Source organism: Astatotilapia calliptera, chromosome 3 (genome assembly GCF_964374335.1).
Source record: "Astatotilapia calliptera chromosome 3, fAstCal68.1, whole genome shotgun sequence".
Lineage (NCBI taxonomy): Eukaryota > Metazoa > Chordata > Actinopteri > Cichliformes > Cichlidae > Astatotilapia > Astatotilapia calliptera.
The window spans coordinates 49,876,948-49,894,616 of NC_137424.1; the positions used below are offsets into that span (position 1 = coordinate 49,876,948).

The following is a 17,669-nucleotide window of genomic DNA, read 5'->3' on the forward strand; positions in this document are numbered from 1 at the left end:
CAAAAAGAATTCAGCCTGAAGCGACACTAACACAGGAGAACGATGCACCTGTAACCCTGGACTCTGCTGACTTAAAGCCAAACCTACTCATAGAAAACAAAGTCAAGCTGATGAAAACCCTCAGCCCTGGATCTGAAAGTTTCCTCTGCTCACTCCTCGTCTCATACTTTTGCACTGTCCCATCCACCAAGCTTTTAACACACTGCCTGCACCCTGTGAACTTGTTCGCTGTATTTTCTGCTGGTTTACTGAGTCATTTTAAGTAAATAGCACTTCATGTAAAACCACTGAGTCCCCCTGAGCAAAGACCAACAGATAGGGCGAGTACAATGACAGCAGAGGAAACTAAACTTAGACCGAAGAAGGTGTCAGAGTACCTCAGAACTGTTCCTGTTTGTGTGTCCATCCTCTGCACATCACAGCGTTTAATATGCGCGCTGTGCGTTTGAAAAGCACACACACACACACACACACACACACAGTATGTGGGCGTGACTTTATAAGACAGTGAGCTGCTGTCAGAAACGCAGTTTGTTCTCTGAAGTCGTGGCAGTAGAGCAAACTGCTGCAGAAGCGCGCACAGACCGCAGACTCATCAGATAACAGCGCCTCGTTTTTTCTCGTCCTTATCTCATCAGAGTTTTACGTAAAGCGTGATCTTCTTCTTTTCCATTTCACTGTTTAAATTGTGAAACAGCTCGTGGGTGTTTGGCCGGGACACAGAGCGGGCACGGAAATGTGAGCACCAGCGTCCCGGGACGTCATCGAGGTCAGCAGTCATCAGCTGTGGACTGTTACATGAGATCACTCCTGTGCCGCCTCCCCTTGTGCATCTGCGGCTCTCGGGCACACTCGCTTTCATTTATAACTTTTAACATGAACATTAAGATATGCGCACTTGTTGTCATTTGCGCCTGATCTACTTTAATAGCGCGTTCTGTTTTATTTATTTGCGAAAACCTGTTTTAAAAACCTTATTGCGCTTCAAAGTTGCTCTCGGGGAGTTCTCGATGGTGTTTGTTTTTATGCGAGAATCCACTATTTAAAAGCGTGACACTCTTCGCAGTTTTTGCACGTCTCGTTCACGCGGAATTCGTAACCGGGGTCTTCAGTAATCATGCAGCGCGAACGCCTGCTCAAAGTTTTGGTGATCGGCGACCTGGGAGTTGGCAAAACGTCCATCATAAAGCGCTACGTCCACCAGGTGTTCTCCCAGCATTACCGGGCCACCATCGGAGTGGACTTCGCACTCAAAGTGCTCAACTGGGACCACAAAACAGTGGTGAGGCTGCAGCTGTGGGACATCGCCGGTACGTGAACCATACTGTTATTGTTTTGTGGGTGGAATGACACACCGCTGTACAGGTTAATGCTCACTCACTCACCCACTCAAGAAACACTATCACGAAAGGTTTTTAGTAGTAGATGCAGATGACAACTCTCCACTCAACCAAACCCAACGTAAATATCTGGATATTTTTCCAAAACACGTCAGATCCACACCAAATTTTATCGAGCTGTTCCTTTGCGTATGCACCATGTTGCTACAAAGTTGCATGAAAATCGGCTCCTAATGACCTCAGCAAACCAATAAAAAGTTAACTCCACCTTGTGGCGTTGTGTTTTAAAAAAAAAAAGGGGGGGGGGGGGGGACTCTGTGTCCCTCAGAATTATGCAAGCTTCAAACGTCCATCGAGGCTCAAAGGTCAAAGCTCTATATCAGTAATGCCAAAGTGAACTCTACTGTCAACTCAGCCACATACAAGTACACAGAGAGACAAAAATATGAAGCTCAGGGTCCATGGTGCACACAAAGTGCAGTTAGAACAAGAAATAGAGACCAGTGCAAGTACGGACAACAAGTAAGGAGGTAATAAGAGAGTTGGGCTGCATGCATTATCTGTAATATAGCGTTGCTCGACCTACAGCGACTATAGAAAGATGTAACCAGTAATGTGCAACGTATACAGGACCCGCATTTCATAAGGACTTCCTTTACAGATCCTCCGAAGAACCTGTTGCTCCACAGGCATGCAGACAAATAGCACTGAAAACATGACCTTGGCCGAGTTCCCCTTTCACCAGCTGCAACAGCAGACTGATGTTTACTCAGAACTGCATCAGTACTTGTAACCCAATAATACGAGCCCACGAATCTGAAGGCGTACTGCTGCAGTGAAAGCAAAGGGACTGACCACGTCACGTCATCCACCACTGACTAAACATGACATAGAGATAGAGAGAGCAGTGTGAGGGTCATAGTCACGTGCAGCCGTCTTCATCCATAAGCTTGGGGGTCATTTTGGGACAGTCGGGTCAGGATTACTTACAGTAGAGTGTCTTGAACACAGCACACGGCAGGACACACAAGACATTAGTTGCTGCCGTCGCACCCAAGAAGAGTCTGGTACACAGATTCTTCAACCTGCCAGCTTGCTCACCTCTTCCTGTTCCTCATCCTCGTGTGGATGTGAGGAAGTTGGCAGGTTAAAGATGTCTAATAGAACTGCAATGGATACGTGCACCTGTTCTGGGTAAATTCTAGGGAAAAAAACATCTTTAGGAAAGTTCAAGCCTGTAAACAATGTGTATAAGACAGAGACACAGTTAGAGAGACAAGACCGAGATGGTTTGGACATGTGCAGGAGAGGGACACTGGATATACTGGACAAAGCAGGAGGGCCACAGAGGAGTTTCATGGATGTGATGAAGGAGGATCATTGTAATAGATGAGGATGCAGATTATCTATTGTGACAACAGAAGAAGAAGAAGGGTTTTGTTACTTAATCAATAATCTTAGAATATTTCCAAACTTGCAGTGTGTATTTTTTTTTGTCCTGCATGATTATCACGCAGTCAGACTCTTTCTTTTAAAATGGCACAAATGTCAAAACGTACTCCCGTACAAAGATGCACTCTTTATAAGCAGACGTCTTCCATTCATAATAAGTACAGATATCTTCAACGAGTCCCTCAAACACATTTATTAGGTGAATTACATGTTTCACTTCTGGTTCTGCAACATGTCATGTTGTAGATGGTTGAGGGGGAGATAACTGTGTTTACTTCCCTGTGAATTTAGAGACACTTTCCTCTGACATCAGAAGCATAATGCAGCATAAAAGCAACAGAATCTTAAAGTCAAGTTGAGTAAATTCCCAGAAGCTCGGAGATCACAGAGTGGTCAGTGGTATGCTGCTCCTGGAGCTGTGGCGTATGCCGATGCTGCAAGAGTAAGCCAACATGTGACAGCGTCAGGCATCTGTTAGAAAGTACTTTGTAAAAGTTAAGTACCACTATACATATAAACAAACTCGCTCAAAGTTAAGCAAATGCATCTGTACTGTGCTCAATGCAAGTAAGCAGTAAACCCCAGAACAAACGTGCAGTAATCTGCATTTTCACACTCTTCAGCTGCTTTTTGCTGATGCATCTAACAGTTATGTTGCACAATTTGAGAAGTGGCCTTGAAAAAAAAATGTGGTCAGCCATCATTCCTGCAGAGGCACATAACAAGCTCTCTGTATTCAGCTTATAAAACCCTCCCATGTGTCTCTTTAATTGCATGTAATTAGATTTTTTGGGAACTCCTTTCTTTCCGGTCTCACTGCTGTCTCCCTCTCACACACACAGACACACAAAGACACACACACTGTGTGTGCTGAGTGACGTGCCAGCTGATAAGAGTTATCATTTAAATGAAAAGGTCCGGCTGAGGCTGTTTTCTAGGCGGACTTTAGCAGCGAGGCAGGTCACGACTTGCTGCTAAACGACAATGAAGCTGCTGCGGTCACACAAACAGCCGGCATGTTGTCCTCACGGTGTGGATGTGGTGACCGTACAGCTGTTCTGTGCTGGCTTTTCTTAATATAGGGAAGCCGGTTGTTCAGGGTCACGAGGAGCGTTTTCAAGTCGCAAAGTTTTTGCATTTTCCCATTTGAATGTTTTATAGTTACAAATGTCAAGATAAAAAAATGTGAGTTGGTGTACGTTCTTTTTAGGTCAGCCTTCACAGAGTGCTTTTACATAGATGTTCTCTCTGTATAGTCATTTTTTTATAAGTTATGATGTCTTCTTTTTGTGTTTTCGTTTCTGATATGGTGACATCACGACTTCCCTCACCCACAAAAAAACATGGTGTTTATTACTTTAACATAGTAGGCGTTGTGTGTGATAGACAGATGTTATTATTGTTGTTGTCTTTGTTTTGTTTTTAGTTGTCATGTTTGCTTTCCATGCTGGTTCCAATCCATAGGAGCCAACAATCAGATGACACACCCATGATCTAGCATTTTGGCAACAGAAGGAAAGAAAAACTCCCTCTTAACAAGAAGAAATGTCCAGCAGAACCAGACTCAGGGACCGGCGGCCATCTGCTGGGGGTGAGGGGGAAGGCGGGGAAAAGACACGCTGTGGAAGAGATTTAGATATTAATGATAACGCTGATTAAATGCAGAGGGGTGTATGAGCTGCCTGTTGGGTGGAGCTCTCACGTGGTGTTGACTCTGCCTGTCGCATTATACACATAGGATGCAAGAGCGATGTCAGTCTCGTAGGAGCACAACAACAAAAAATAAAAGGATATTACACATGTTCTGGTCTATTTACATAAACTGTTATATACAAAAAATAATGATCATGTGTACATTTACCTTTGAGTGAACACGGTCTCCTGGTTTTTAGATTGCCGGACTTGCTTATTTTAAATTCTGAAAACATTGGTCATTGGTGGTGTTGACCTTTGACCTCATACTATTAGTACTGATCAGATGGTGTGCAGAAAAAAAGGGAAAGGTACCATCTGCTTTTAGGAGACAGTTTGTGTGCTCAGTGTTCGGGCGCATGCGCAGGGTTGTGTGTCTGTGTGTGTCAGATGCTCCACTGCTGATTCACCGGTATATTGGGATCATGTGGAGCAAGTTAGTTTCCAGGATAGAGACTTAAATGTTCACACACATGCTTCTCTCATTTGCAACATTTTTTTAACAAGTGTGTGTGTGTCTGTCAGCAGTGAGAAGAACATATGCAGTTCCTGTATACAAAAAAAAAGTGTCTTATTGTGCTGGGAAACTAGGGCTAAATGTTTGATACTGGCAAAGATGTTAGTTATTATTATGAAAAGTGACCAGTTTTGGTATTAATGGTGTGACCCTCAGAAACTGATGCGATCACCCAAGCTATCATCACTTTAGATGGCTTGGTGCTGTGGCGTATGTCAGACTCTGGCTGGTCTGTTGTGCTTTTTTGTCTTCATTGTTGGTTGAGTGAGGTGCTCGTGCTGGGCTTTGAGAAATCCAGCTGGACTACTTTTTGCAGTGGGGGAGACGGGCGCTGGCCTTCTGTGTGGGGTTCCAGTCAACATGAGTCCCGGATCTGCTGTTCCTCGCCTCCTCGAAATGGGGGGTGCTTTGCTGGCTCTCTCCTCCAGGCCTAGTCCTCTCCTTCCCCCGCTTCCTCTGACAACACATCACTCACACAAATAGGACGGGTTGGACCATTCAAGTGGCTTTGCTGGGTGTGGTGTGCGGTCATCTGTTTCTCCCTTTTTAATGACACCATAGTCACATCTCACCACACATCACCGTACATGTAGGATCTTTGGAGGCAGGAGCACTACCCAGAGGTAGGTAGGCGGGGCTGCGTGGCAGCGCAGACTGCCTTTCAATTTTACGTAAAACTTAGAGACCAAGGCTTTTAGGGATAAGCATTGATAAGCACGGTCTCTGGCTCATGTCACATTTCTCCCCTCTAGTTTTACTCACTTTCTACCTCTCTGCTAGGTGCGGGTCTGTAACATTGCGATCTCTCAAACTCATTTTTCAAGTATGGTCTGTGTCAAACACACAGTCACTCATATCCTATCATATGCTGCGAACACATAGCAAAATTGTATATTTGTTTATGTACCTCCCTCTGCTTTGTCTTTTTTGGCGCTGTGTGCTTTCTTACAGAAGCAGCGTTGTCTGTTCACCGTTGCTCCCGTTCTTCTCTCCTTTTTTTTCTATTTTTCTGCTTTAAATTTTTTTTTTAAAAAGTCTCGTCTGTAAATTAACATTGGCCTGGGTTTGTCTTCTGTTTTCTTTAAAAAGGGCAGGAACGATATGGCAACATGACCCGTGTGTACTACAGAGAGGCCGTGGGTGCGCTCGTCGTCTTCGACATGACCCGGCTGTCCACGTTTCAGGCCATCCTTAAATGGAAAGGAGACCTGGACTCAAAGGTAAAAAATCAGAGATGAAGGAGGTGGAGAATTGAGAAGAGGAGTGTGGTGGGAATTAGGGCTGCCACAAACGATTATTTTGATAGTCGACTAGTCACCGATTATTTTTGCGATTAGTCGACTAATCAGATCATGCGTCTATTGGACGTAAAACTACAGCTTATTGCACCAGCAGCATCTGCTCTTAGATAACTATCATTAGCTTACAGCTTTAAGTGTTTAAGGTACAGTATGTGCTAACTAAAAATAAAGACAAGATGATAGTTTATTAAAGTTTAACGAAATTTGCAGATTGTCTCGGTGGAGTTTAATAAACTCGGCCGTCTGTTCTTTCCATGTAAAGTATAACAGGACACTGGAGTAAATTCTCTCCCATCTCACACTTCTGTTTAATCAGTTCTCTGTTTGACGTTTATTCAGCTGTGTAAAACTATAACTTTAATCTCAGCCAAACCGATTTACTGAGGAACAAATAAAACACTGAAAAAAGCCAAACAATAACATTTTTAAATTATCTGAGTGCATATCATGTTCAACCTGAGTAGCGAAACACCGCGGGGGGGTTGAAAATGATGTGCTGGGAGTCCGGTGTTCTCACCAGCTCTAGTGACCCTTGAACCCTCTAGCTGTCGAGCTGGTGGGTAACAGACGTCTCTGAAAACGTCGGAGCGCTTTTGCAGATATGTGGTGTCTTGATAAACCGAGCAGATATTTGAAGTTTGCACAGCTACATTCTCGCCTGAAAATATGTTAAAAGTTTATTTTGTGAAGCAGAAAGAATAATAGGGCTTAGGAGTTGACGTCACGTCGCAATGTATTGTGGGAGCGCGGTGCCATTTTCCGGGTCCATAAATCAAAACAAACACAGTGTGTTGGAACAACGACGACAAGAAACATGCTTAAAAGCAGCTCAAAAGAAAACGGATGGTATAGAGACCTATTACGTCCAGAGTGCATCGCAAATGTGGACCCATATGAAATATGGCAGTGGAATAAAGACCCAGACGATTTACTGCCACTGTCCTACCCCGATATCTTCACATATCTTGTTTGTGGAGTAAGCGCTTACACTGCGAACCAGTTTTGTAATTACAAATCGCTGGAGTGCATCGAGTGTAATGGCCATGGTTCACCCCCTACCACAGTTGATGTTATACATTTATCAATGAACTGCTAAAATCTCGTTGTCATATTATGTGCCCACAATTGTAAAGTTGATGCAAACTACCACATTGATAATCGGGCAAGATATTACAGCCATTTCATAGGCAGGCTTCCCCAAAGTTGTGAGAAAGAATTAGCAAATCGTTACATAGCACGTATGTCTGCAAAGTCACTCCATTCGATGTTTGTTCGCAATTTCTATAACCTCCGAGACCACCAACGATCATATTATTAAGCTATAAAGAGTGATATGAACATATATAGAACTTACCGGAATGAAATTGTCCGGTAAGTTAAGTGATATCTGGACATGGAAGCGAACTGGATACCAGCTCGTCTCACGGCTGCTATCCAGGCTAGATGCCTTCGTTTGGTAAGGTCCGCTATATGAGCTGCCTCATGTTGCTTCCAGGTTGGGAAAGAATAAAAAGACAAACCCTTTTTAAGCTTATTCTCATGCCGGTTGTGCGATCGAACATTGCAGCTGACCACGCAGCAAGTCCGAACCATGGCTGTTGTGTGTGCTTTCGCTCCTTTGTCGCTTGCGCTTTGTTTGGACCGGGAAAATGGCGCATCAGGCCAAAATCCTTTCCACGCCCACCCCCGTGACATCACGCTCCAAAGCCCTATAAGAGTAATATTAAAACTAACTAAACTTGTTAGTTATCTTAGCTAAATTTTATTTTCACAAATGCAAATACAGTAACAAAAAACCTAATTTTAAACATTACTATAATGATGTTTTATGTTACATAAAATTGATTAGTGGATCACTTAACAAAAAGGCTATGAAAACTATTACTATTTGTAGTAATTACAAATTATTTGAATGTATGTAATTCTTTGTATTACACCCCCTGGCATATGTTAATTTTGTTCTGATTGTATACATGTTCTGTATACGGTTTCTTAATAAAGTTTAACATTTAAAAAAAAAAAGAGAAAAAAATATATATTAAAACTAACTAGCTGCCGCCATTGTTGAAAACTGGAATTGGCTGGGCCGCGCTATGAATTCTGGGATTGTTTGGGCCACGAAGCATACACCCGACCCATCCTTCATAACTGGAGAAATGAAGGACGCATTTTTGGGCCGTGTTTGGGGGAGTCTTCGAATTTGGGCATGCTTCGCCGTGTTGCTGTAACGTAATTGGCCTACAAATGCGGCCTGCGAAGGATGCGGCCGCTAAATTTGGACACAGCTATGAAACCGGACACTGCTTCTTCTTCTTTGGGGTTTAATGGCAGCGGGCATCCCTGGACATGCAGTGCTGCCATCTTCTTTTTCAGTCCATTATTACATTCTTAAATCCTACTACTTATCCCTGCATCTTTTGGGATCTTACAAAGCTTCAAACGACGTGTCGACTATTAAATTAGTCGTAATCGTGACTAATCGACTAATCGTGGCAGCCCTAGTGGGAATAAGGCACGTTGAGTCCACAGGTCATAGTTTTGAGCCATCTTTATTGACCGCGGCTGCAGCTCTCAGCTGTCAGCCGCAGATGCATCACACCACAATACACCACCACTTGCACTTGTTGTAGTCAGCGGGCATGTTTGCGGATGCCACGCAGGTGCGTCCGCCCTCCCTGCATGGCACAGCAAGCCACGCCCCACCACAAGGATTTTGTGAAGGAGGAAATGAGTGCAGTTTAAAAAGTTTTAAGAAATGTATTTCTTTGCTCTGAATAAAAATCTACAAACTTGGGGCTGAGGCAAATAAATTTGCATGAATCAGGGTGAAAAATCTAATATTGTTGTAGGATTGAAGTAAATCAGACTTTCTGAAAAAGTTGGAACATTTTAAAATGTTAATAAAAACAACAGCAAAACAAAGAAAAACCCATGAACCTCTGCTCATATTTACTTCTGAAAAACTCTGCCTCTTTTTTCTACTCAATCATGTGACCAACCTGTTGGCAGCAAACCTAATTAGCTGCAAAATATTCCTTCAGCTCTTCCTTTCTAGTCTTTTGCTGCACACATCCCAACTTTTTCGAGAGATGTTGCTGCCACCGGATTCACAATAAGCAAATCTTTTTACACAGCATCCCTACTTTTTGGAATTTGGGTTGTACATAATCTTAATGTAGTTTATTAACCAGAGTCTAGCATAACTAATGGTTTGTTTGGGGGCTCATGCTCAACAGGTTAAACGGACAAGCCCAGATCAAGTCACTAGGCTTTGTTTCCTCTTTCTCTAATAATTAAACATGTGATACAGGAATGCGCACAATCATGCACACTGGAGAGACCTTACTTAAAAAAAGGCACCTTATAGCTTTCACTAGAAGCTTATATTATATGAAAAATAAATAAGAAAAAAATTTTTTTCATGTTTTTCTTTTAACTTAAGATGATAAATCACAGAAGCTTGTTTACTTGCTAGTCTTGGTTCTATTTCACTTTGCAGATTGTAACTGATCTCAGATCAGTGAAAGCAGAGTTAGAGGCAGCATATCAGGTCAAAGTGAAAGACCAACATTTCTCCACAGTATGCATGTGCTTTGTCTCGCAGCTTGAAAACCTCTAGCCATTGTTGGCAGGATACCTATGCCTGTAAAACTGATGCACTGCATATTTCATATTTCAGTGGAACCTAAGCCAAGCAGAGTTGAGCCTGCTTCCAGAGACTGTGGTCAACTGTGCCAACAAGATGTCAACAATTTAAACGATAGATGCAAACAAGCGACAGGAGAAGCTTTATGACAGAGCACTGTCTGAGATAGAAGAGTGGTCACTTTACTTTGGCTTTAATTGATGTCTATTTTTATATTTTACTGAACAATTGCCTGCCTTGTTTGCGTTGGTGGAAAGCCACTGCTTAAAGTTAAATGTTGTGTTTTCATCCTGATATAGCCAAAAAAAAAAAAAAAGTGGTTTCTCAATAGTTGTGCATCCCCTTTTCTGTTTTCCTGTTGTTGGTGGTGGAGGTTTTTTTTGTTTTGTTTTTTACCTCACTTTTCCTTGTTTAATTCATTTTGGAAGTACTGTATTCAGGATAGCTAGCCTAGTTTGTGACTCAGCAATGTCAGGGAGAACGCAGCAGGTGGGATAAAGACAGTTGTATTCTACACATATCATTTTGTTATGATATATATGTTTTGATAATATATGTATTCAAGATCTAAAAATAATGGGAAATAAACTTTTGTACATTTTTGTGTGTTCATTTTTTATTTAGTTTTTTCTTGATTTCCTCTAATCCCCAGAATCCCCGTTTGCTAATCTGGGCTATTTTCCAGTTTGGTCATGAGGAAGCAGTCCTCAAATGACCAGCTTACTGTCAGCTTAGTATCAAATGACAGACAGCTGACTGACTGACTGATTTCATTTGCCACTTCAAAGCAGTAGAAGTACTTTACACAAAAGTGAAGTTGTTTTGTTTTCTTTTACACATCCAGCAGTTAAAGAGTTATATTTGGAGGTGTATTTCTTTTTTTAATCTTATTTTTAAAATACTTTTCACTGAAAAAGAAGAGACCTCAATAAAGACATTAAGGAGAAGAAAAACAAGTATAAAACAAAGACCACAAGTCAAGGCTATATATAGTGTGTGCATATGTGTGTTTCCTTGTGAGAAATGTCTCCTTCATTACCGACAGTGTTTTTCCAGCTTGATGCTAACTATGTTCAAAGATCTTCGGTGAGGCTTAGAGCTTCTTCTTAACAAATACAAATTATGCTTTGAGGGCTGTAAGATTGACGAAAAGCACATTTGCATACATTACAGCTTAACATTGAAACATTGAGCTGAAACTGTAATGCTCAGCAGGGGCTGCAGACAGAGGCCCATCCCTGCAAGCAATCCCTTTTCTATTGTCATCTTACTCTCAGTGCCCTCTGCCTATCAACTATGTAATAGATAGCCAAATCAGTATTTATTTTTTTTATCACTGTATTACAAGCCTGATGCCTCTCTGATATCAATATAGATAAATAAATAGGCATAACATAACAGACAGATGCCATCACTTGATGCTGCTGTATCCCTTCACAAACTGCAGATTACAGTGAAGCACTTCAAATTGAGGCTCATCTACTGGACGCTTCGACAGGTCTTTGTTGCTTCATCATGAATTATTTTCGTAAATTTTCATTGCATTTCTTTTTCCATCTTCCTCTGGGATTCATTAGGTTGCCCTCAGCAATGGGAGGCCAGTTCCAGCTGTTCTGTTGGCCAACAAATGTGACCAGCGGCGTCATGGTTTGTGCCCCAAGCTGCCCAAACTGGAGAACTTCTCCAAAGAGTACGGATTTGTCGACTGGTATGAAACCTCTGCCAAGGCAAGATGAGATTATTTTCTGTTTCTGTCTTCCTGTCAGCATTTAATGGGTGTTAGATTTGGTCACAATAAACAAGCCACACCCCCTGTCTTACTGTAATGCTTATAGTTTAGCATGTGTATATATGTCTGTGTGTATCGCTTCCACAACTGGTGTGCCAATCTTAACAAAACTTTGTATGATTATCATCACATATACAGTTATTATTCTCATTATCATTCTGATGATTATGATCAAGTTTTTTTTAAAAAGAAAGGAAAAAAATGTTTTCTTATATCCCAATTCTTCAGATTTCCATATTCATCACTCGCCTGCAAATTTGATGTCACGTTTTCTGTTTGCATTTGTTTCACATGTCACGATCAGCGTATGTCCCCATTTGTAACTTAACGGTCACCAAAGTTTGTATCCAGGGGAAAATTTTGTTTTTTGACCAATAAATACTGAATGAGAAATTTAAAAAATGTTGTAGGCAGCTAGTAATGTAAGGCTGTAAAAATGTTTATTTCTGCTGCACGCATGTGCATTTTACCATGGGAGTCAATGGGGACCGACTCGCTTTTAGAGGCAGCCTCAAGTGGCCACTACAGGAACTGCAGCATGTAGCACGCCTGCGATGGCTTCATTTTTTCTTAGCCCTGGTGTCATGAATCAAATGAGTGTTTGGAACCCAAATGGAGGTTGGTTTTAGGTAAAGCTTTATTTTGCATTGTTGAATTTCCACCAGAAAAGTCCACCAGAAACACAAACACGATCCAAAACTTAGTGGAAAATGCGCATAGAGGAAGCTAACAAACGCTGAAACAAAGACTAAGAGGAAGACTGTTATGTATTCGCAAGGGTGACAAGAGGCAGGTGACAGTAATCTAAGACAATGAGACAGAAGGGGAAGTAAAACTAAACACACTCTAGAGACAAGACAACTATTAATATAAAACAAGAAGTGAGAACTGTAACTAAACGGAGAACCACCGACAATTAGAAGAACTTCGCTGTGTTATCCAGGAAACATTCAGAATGAATAAAACTGAGGAATATATTTAATTAATTAAGAAAAAACAAAATACTAAAATACTCTAGAAAATATTAAGCTTAATACGCATGTGCTGCTGTAACAATTGAACAATTGGGATTAAAAAATTATCTATCAACCAAAGAAACAATTCAACCCCAAAGCTTCAAAAGCCCACAGTCTGACCTGGGGTGATGACACCCAGAGGGTACAGGGTTGAAAACAGTGTTGTCAGCACCGTCTCATTTACATACTGGCCCCTTACAAATATAAAGCATGTCTTCTTCTAGGCTGTTAGAAGAAAAGAAGTTAGGTACATCAGGTTATAGTGAATGCCATGTTCACATAATATCCAGTTATATAAGTTTTCATGATTCAGTCACAGCTGGCTCTCGTAGCTGCCAACTCGCAGAATTCAATTAGTTCGTATCGGCTAAAAGTACCAACAGAAAAACTTGGAATTCAGTTAAATCTTAAAAGGAAAAAAAAGTGAGAACACGGCGCTTACTGTGGCTCATCTGTTGATCCAATTTATTTAAATTAAAGGTGGAAGGCTGGAAGCACAGCTTTTCATTCTTCACCTTACAGAACCTTCAAAGCCTCATGTCCTCTTTTTACCCGTTACATAACAGAAACAAGTTGAGACACACACACACACACCACCTCAGGAAATGAGGAGCGCTCTAGTAGACTTTAGTGAGTTTCCTTTTTTAGTAGATGTTGTAGACAAAAAGAATATTTGATCAGTTATTTAAAGACGTTAATATTTGAAATATTTCACCTTTACGATGGAAAAATGATTAATATAGATGTTCAGCTGTAGCTGCTCCCATTAAAGATTATCAGAGTTTCAGGTAATGAAGTTTCAGTGTACGTGCCAAAAGCTCAGGATTCAGACAACAGTGAATGCTCCATTTTAATGTTTGTTTACTCTTTTACTCAACATCAGCAATAGCTGAAATCCCTAATACGGTCATCACAGGCACACATAAGCTCCACCCCCTGCTGTTCAAACCCTTTGTTTCCAGTGGGCACCCAATCAGAAAAAAGTTGCCTTAAAGAGACGGTGGTCTGAAAGAGAAAGGAGTTAAATGATTAGAACGAGAAGATCTTTATTGCCATTAAATGAACGAGCATACAGAAATATTTCATCCCCCTACAGTTCACAACACGCACAAGAAAATAGGAATTGCTGCTAAAGGGCTGCAATACAAACTCAAAAAAAGCAAATTGGTAATAAATAATAACAAAATGAGTTGGCATAAGAGGAACAGTGTGGCAACTTGTTAAAGCAATCACATGATTTTGTGTAGACTGATTTAACCCACAATAGTGTTTGTTATGGTAGTTGTAGGATTTTGTACTGTTAGAGGGAAAGTTGTGAACAGAGAACGTACTGGGTAAGCGGTATCTCTCGAACTCAAGAAAGCTGCGTTTTAAAAAAAGAAGCCACGTGGTGATGGCTTAAATGAACACGTTCTCTATTGCACATCTTTGCATTGTTTGTTGTTGTTGTTGTTCGGGTCTGCAGGAAGTATATCTGTGTTTTCTTTGTGACTGCTAATGTGTCTCTTCCTTGTTAGATAATCTTTGCTGCACCAAGGCAACTGTAAATCATGCAAAGCAAATTTAGGACAAAATGAAGTTGAAGCTGTGGTTCCCAGTAGGTCACCATTCTATTGAAAATGCACCCTTTTCCAGCTGTTCTGGACTCTGCAGACATGTGCGCAGAGATGCCCAAACCTCCCTGTCCTCAGCCACCTCCTCCAGCTCTTAGAGACAAAGCACTGAGACATTCCCAAGCCGGTCCTGGGGTAGACCTAGGACACCAGTGTGTCCTAAGTCTACCCCGGGACATACAGGAAGTGGCTCACTTAGCTGGCTCCCTTTGACCAAAATGAAATGTCCAAGTTCCTAACTCTATCAATAAGCTGAGCCCAGCCACCCTTCAGAGAAAGCTTGTTCCTGCTGCTTGTGTCCATTATCTCTTTCTTTGGGTCATTACCCAGAGCTCTTTTAAATCCAAACAAGACGAGTTTTAGTCATTCGTCCAAGTTTTTCCTGAGTGATTAAGCGCCTAAAGACAACCCTTAAATACTTAAATGGACAATATGGTGGATTTTACTGTTAAGACATTTCACTATTTCTACCTCCATCGAAACTTCTTCAACCCTTCAGCTTCATCCTATCTCTCTCTCTTTCTCTCCCCAGGACAACACCAACATCGACGCTGCCATCACATGCTTGGTGAAAAGCATCATGTCTGTGGAAGAGGAGAGAGCGCTGGCTGAAGCCACCAGTGGCGCCTGTAAGGGCGATCCAGATGGCAGCGTTCTTGTTCTGCCTCGCTTTGACTACAACACAAAGGAGAAGGGACTCGGTGGATGTTCGGGGTGCCTGTCAATTAAACCGAAACAAGACCAGGACTGAAGGACTGTCTGAACCAAAAGACTGCAGGAACATGCAGAGGATGGTGTGGATGACTCTACTCTCCATCACTTTCTCCTCACTGACCTTTCCTGAGAGAATTTAATAGAATTGATGTTTCTGGGTTTTTGGGTTTTTTTTTTAGATTTTTCAGGAAAAAAAATCCATCTAATATTTTTAACCAAATAATTAAGTTGTTGTGTTTTTATATCGGACTCTGATTCAAAATGAGTTCAGTCATTGCAGCAATCTCTTATTTGGAGAATGTGACCAATAGCACTTTTTATGGCTTTTAAAGGAAATTTGTCAAAATAATGTTTTCCCAAAATTTGTATTTATCTTATCTGCTATTTTTAAGGTTTGTTTTTTTTGTTTGTTTGTTTGTTTGGGGGTTTTTTGCATTGATGCTTCTATTGTAGCAGAGACAGTAGGTTTGTGAAATTTGCAACTTTGTCCAACAAGTGTTTTTTAGTTTTTAGTCTTTAAATTGCTTTGAGTTATGACTGCTTTGTAAGTTACTACTGTTTGCCTTAGAGCAGCGGTCCCCAACCCCCGGGCCTCGGACACGTGAGTCGTTTGGTACCGGGCATGAGAGTTGAGGCTCAGGTGTGAAATGTATGGTTTTCAGGGTTTTTATCGGTTTTCAGCGTTATTTTGTTATAGTTTTTATCATTAACTCAGTTTTCCTGGGTCTTTTCAGGTGTGTTATGAATAAATCTTCTTTTTTTCGGTACCGGTACTAGTTTTATTTCGTTGTATTTATCCGCGACACCTTAAAGGCCGGTCCGTGAAAATATTGTCGGGCATAAACCGGTCCGTGGTGCAAAAAAGGTTGGGGACCGCTGCCTTAGAGCAGTGCCAAGTAGCTCCTTATTGTTCATTTTTAATATTTAATTAAAAAGATTTGTTGTTCTGTATTTGATCTTTATTTGTTAAAAAAACAACTTTATGTATAAGATGGAGTATTTCTTAATGTTTATAGGGGGAAGTTGTGTTCAGCTAAAGGAGAGGAGTTTAAAGGCCGTTGTATATGCTTTTGACCACTAGTGGTGCTATAGATCAGTGGTTTTCTTTCTTTTTATATCTCAAGATCCTGTCTGTCTGAGATTGAGGAGGGTTATTTGAAGTGTGCTTTTCATGTAAGCTGTAATGTATAGCATATTATTAGCCAAGAAATATACCAAACTGTGACTTTTTATGGAGCTTAAGGAGCCACAGACATATTAAGAGTGGAATAGGGTTCATCTGTACTGACAATTTTTCTGCCATGATCGTCCACAATACTGCAACAAAATAGCATTTTCCATGTCAAACACCAGACTGTTGATAATTATTATTGATGGTGTGAATTTTGAATCTTTGAGTTGTCAGACCTCCCCAGCTCGTCTGAGACCAGCAAGGAAGCATAATGTTTATATATGTGCAACATGAATGCAAACCTGGAGCCCAAAAACTGAAATAGACTGGCAGTTTTTGAGTTTGGTGTCCACTTCACTTTAATACTAATGATCTATGCAGGTTTGAATTTGTTTGATGAGAAATAAACTGCACTGTTTTATACATCATACACAAGAAAGTATCGTGTCCCTGCAACACGGTTGTGTTTGTCTAAGGCAAAAGGTACAAGTCTTACCAAGGTTTTAATCCCTAACACTGTTCCATTCTAAAGATTTTCCCTTGTTTGCATCCATCCTTTAAATTACTGCTATCTTGTGGCTTCAGTGGCTGTTCTCTGCAGAAGCACGCTGGACTCTGCTTGACTTGAACCCCACTGAAATATGTAGCACCCGTTAATTTCATGGGGATGTGGGTTGGCAAGCTGAGAGACCGACAAATGTTTCTGGTTGTGTATTGTTGATAAATCAGACAAGCTGCTGCTGGCTGGCTCAGGTTCCACTGCTCTGAGATCAGTTACCCTCTGCGCTTTGTGTGGAGACAGAGCACTGGCGAGTAATCAAGCCCTCTGGGATTCATCCTCGTAACAGATAAGTTTCCTCTTGCTAAACATCATGCAGTGTGGAAACATTTTCAATATCTCCTTTAGTACATAAGCAAAGAAAGCCTTGCTGGTGCAGGGGAGACATCGGCTCTTGCAGCAGGTCTTGTGAGCGCTCAATTATCCAATTAAGGAAAGTCCACAAAGTTGATTCGTAGCATTTTCAGTGTGAGAAATGTCGCTCATCCAAGTGATTTCTTCAGGTGTCGGCGTCTCTGCTCGTCTGTCTGCTAAAGTCACCACAAACTACTGCATCACTGCCATGGTCGCCACATTTTTATTTATTTTCTTTGGTTTAATTTAAGCAAAGTTGGGTTATTTAACCTAGGGTGGCCATATTTTGGTTTCCAAAAAAAGAGGACACTTGTGCCAGTCATAAAGAACTTTAATAATACTGTTTACTTAAAGAAAACTTTAACATATTTAAACTATGCCTTCTCTGTGTGGTTAATGAACGGTAAAATAAAAACTGTCATAGAGGTTTTACAAGTCAACAAGTGCACAAAAAAAAGAGGACGGTTGGTCACCCTATTTAATCTCCATTGTCTCTGGGGTCTCA

General features: G+C 41.2%; 1 protein-coding gene across 1 annotated transcript; it reads left to right on the forward strand.

Annotated features, from left to right (window-relative positions):
- The first annotated feature begins 532 nt into the window (after positions 1-532).
- On the forward strand, positions 533-16,031 carry LOC113019103 (ras-related protein Rab-38). Its single transcript, XM_026162631.2, has 4 exons — positions 533-1,310; positions 6,091-6,221; positions 11,526-11,675; positions 14,899-16,031. Exons 1-4 carry the CDS (start codon positions 1,118-1,120, stop codon positions 15,115-15,117), a joined length of 693 nt encoding a protein of 230 aa, XP_026018416.2. The 5' UTR covers positions 533-1,117; the 3' UTR covers positions 15,118-16,031.
- The last annotated feature ends 1,638 nt before the right edge of the window (positions 16,032-17,669 follow it).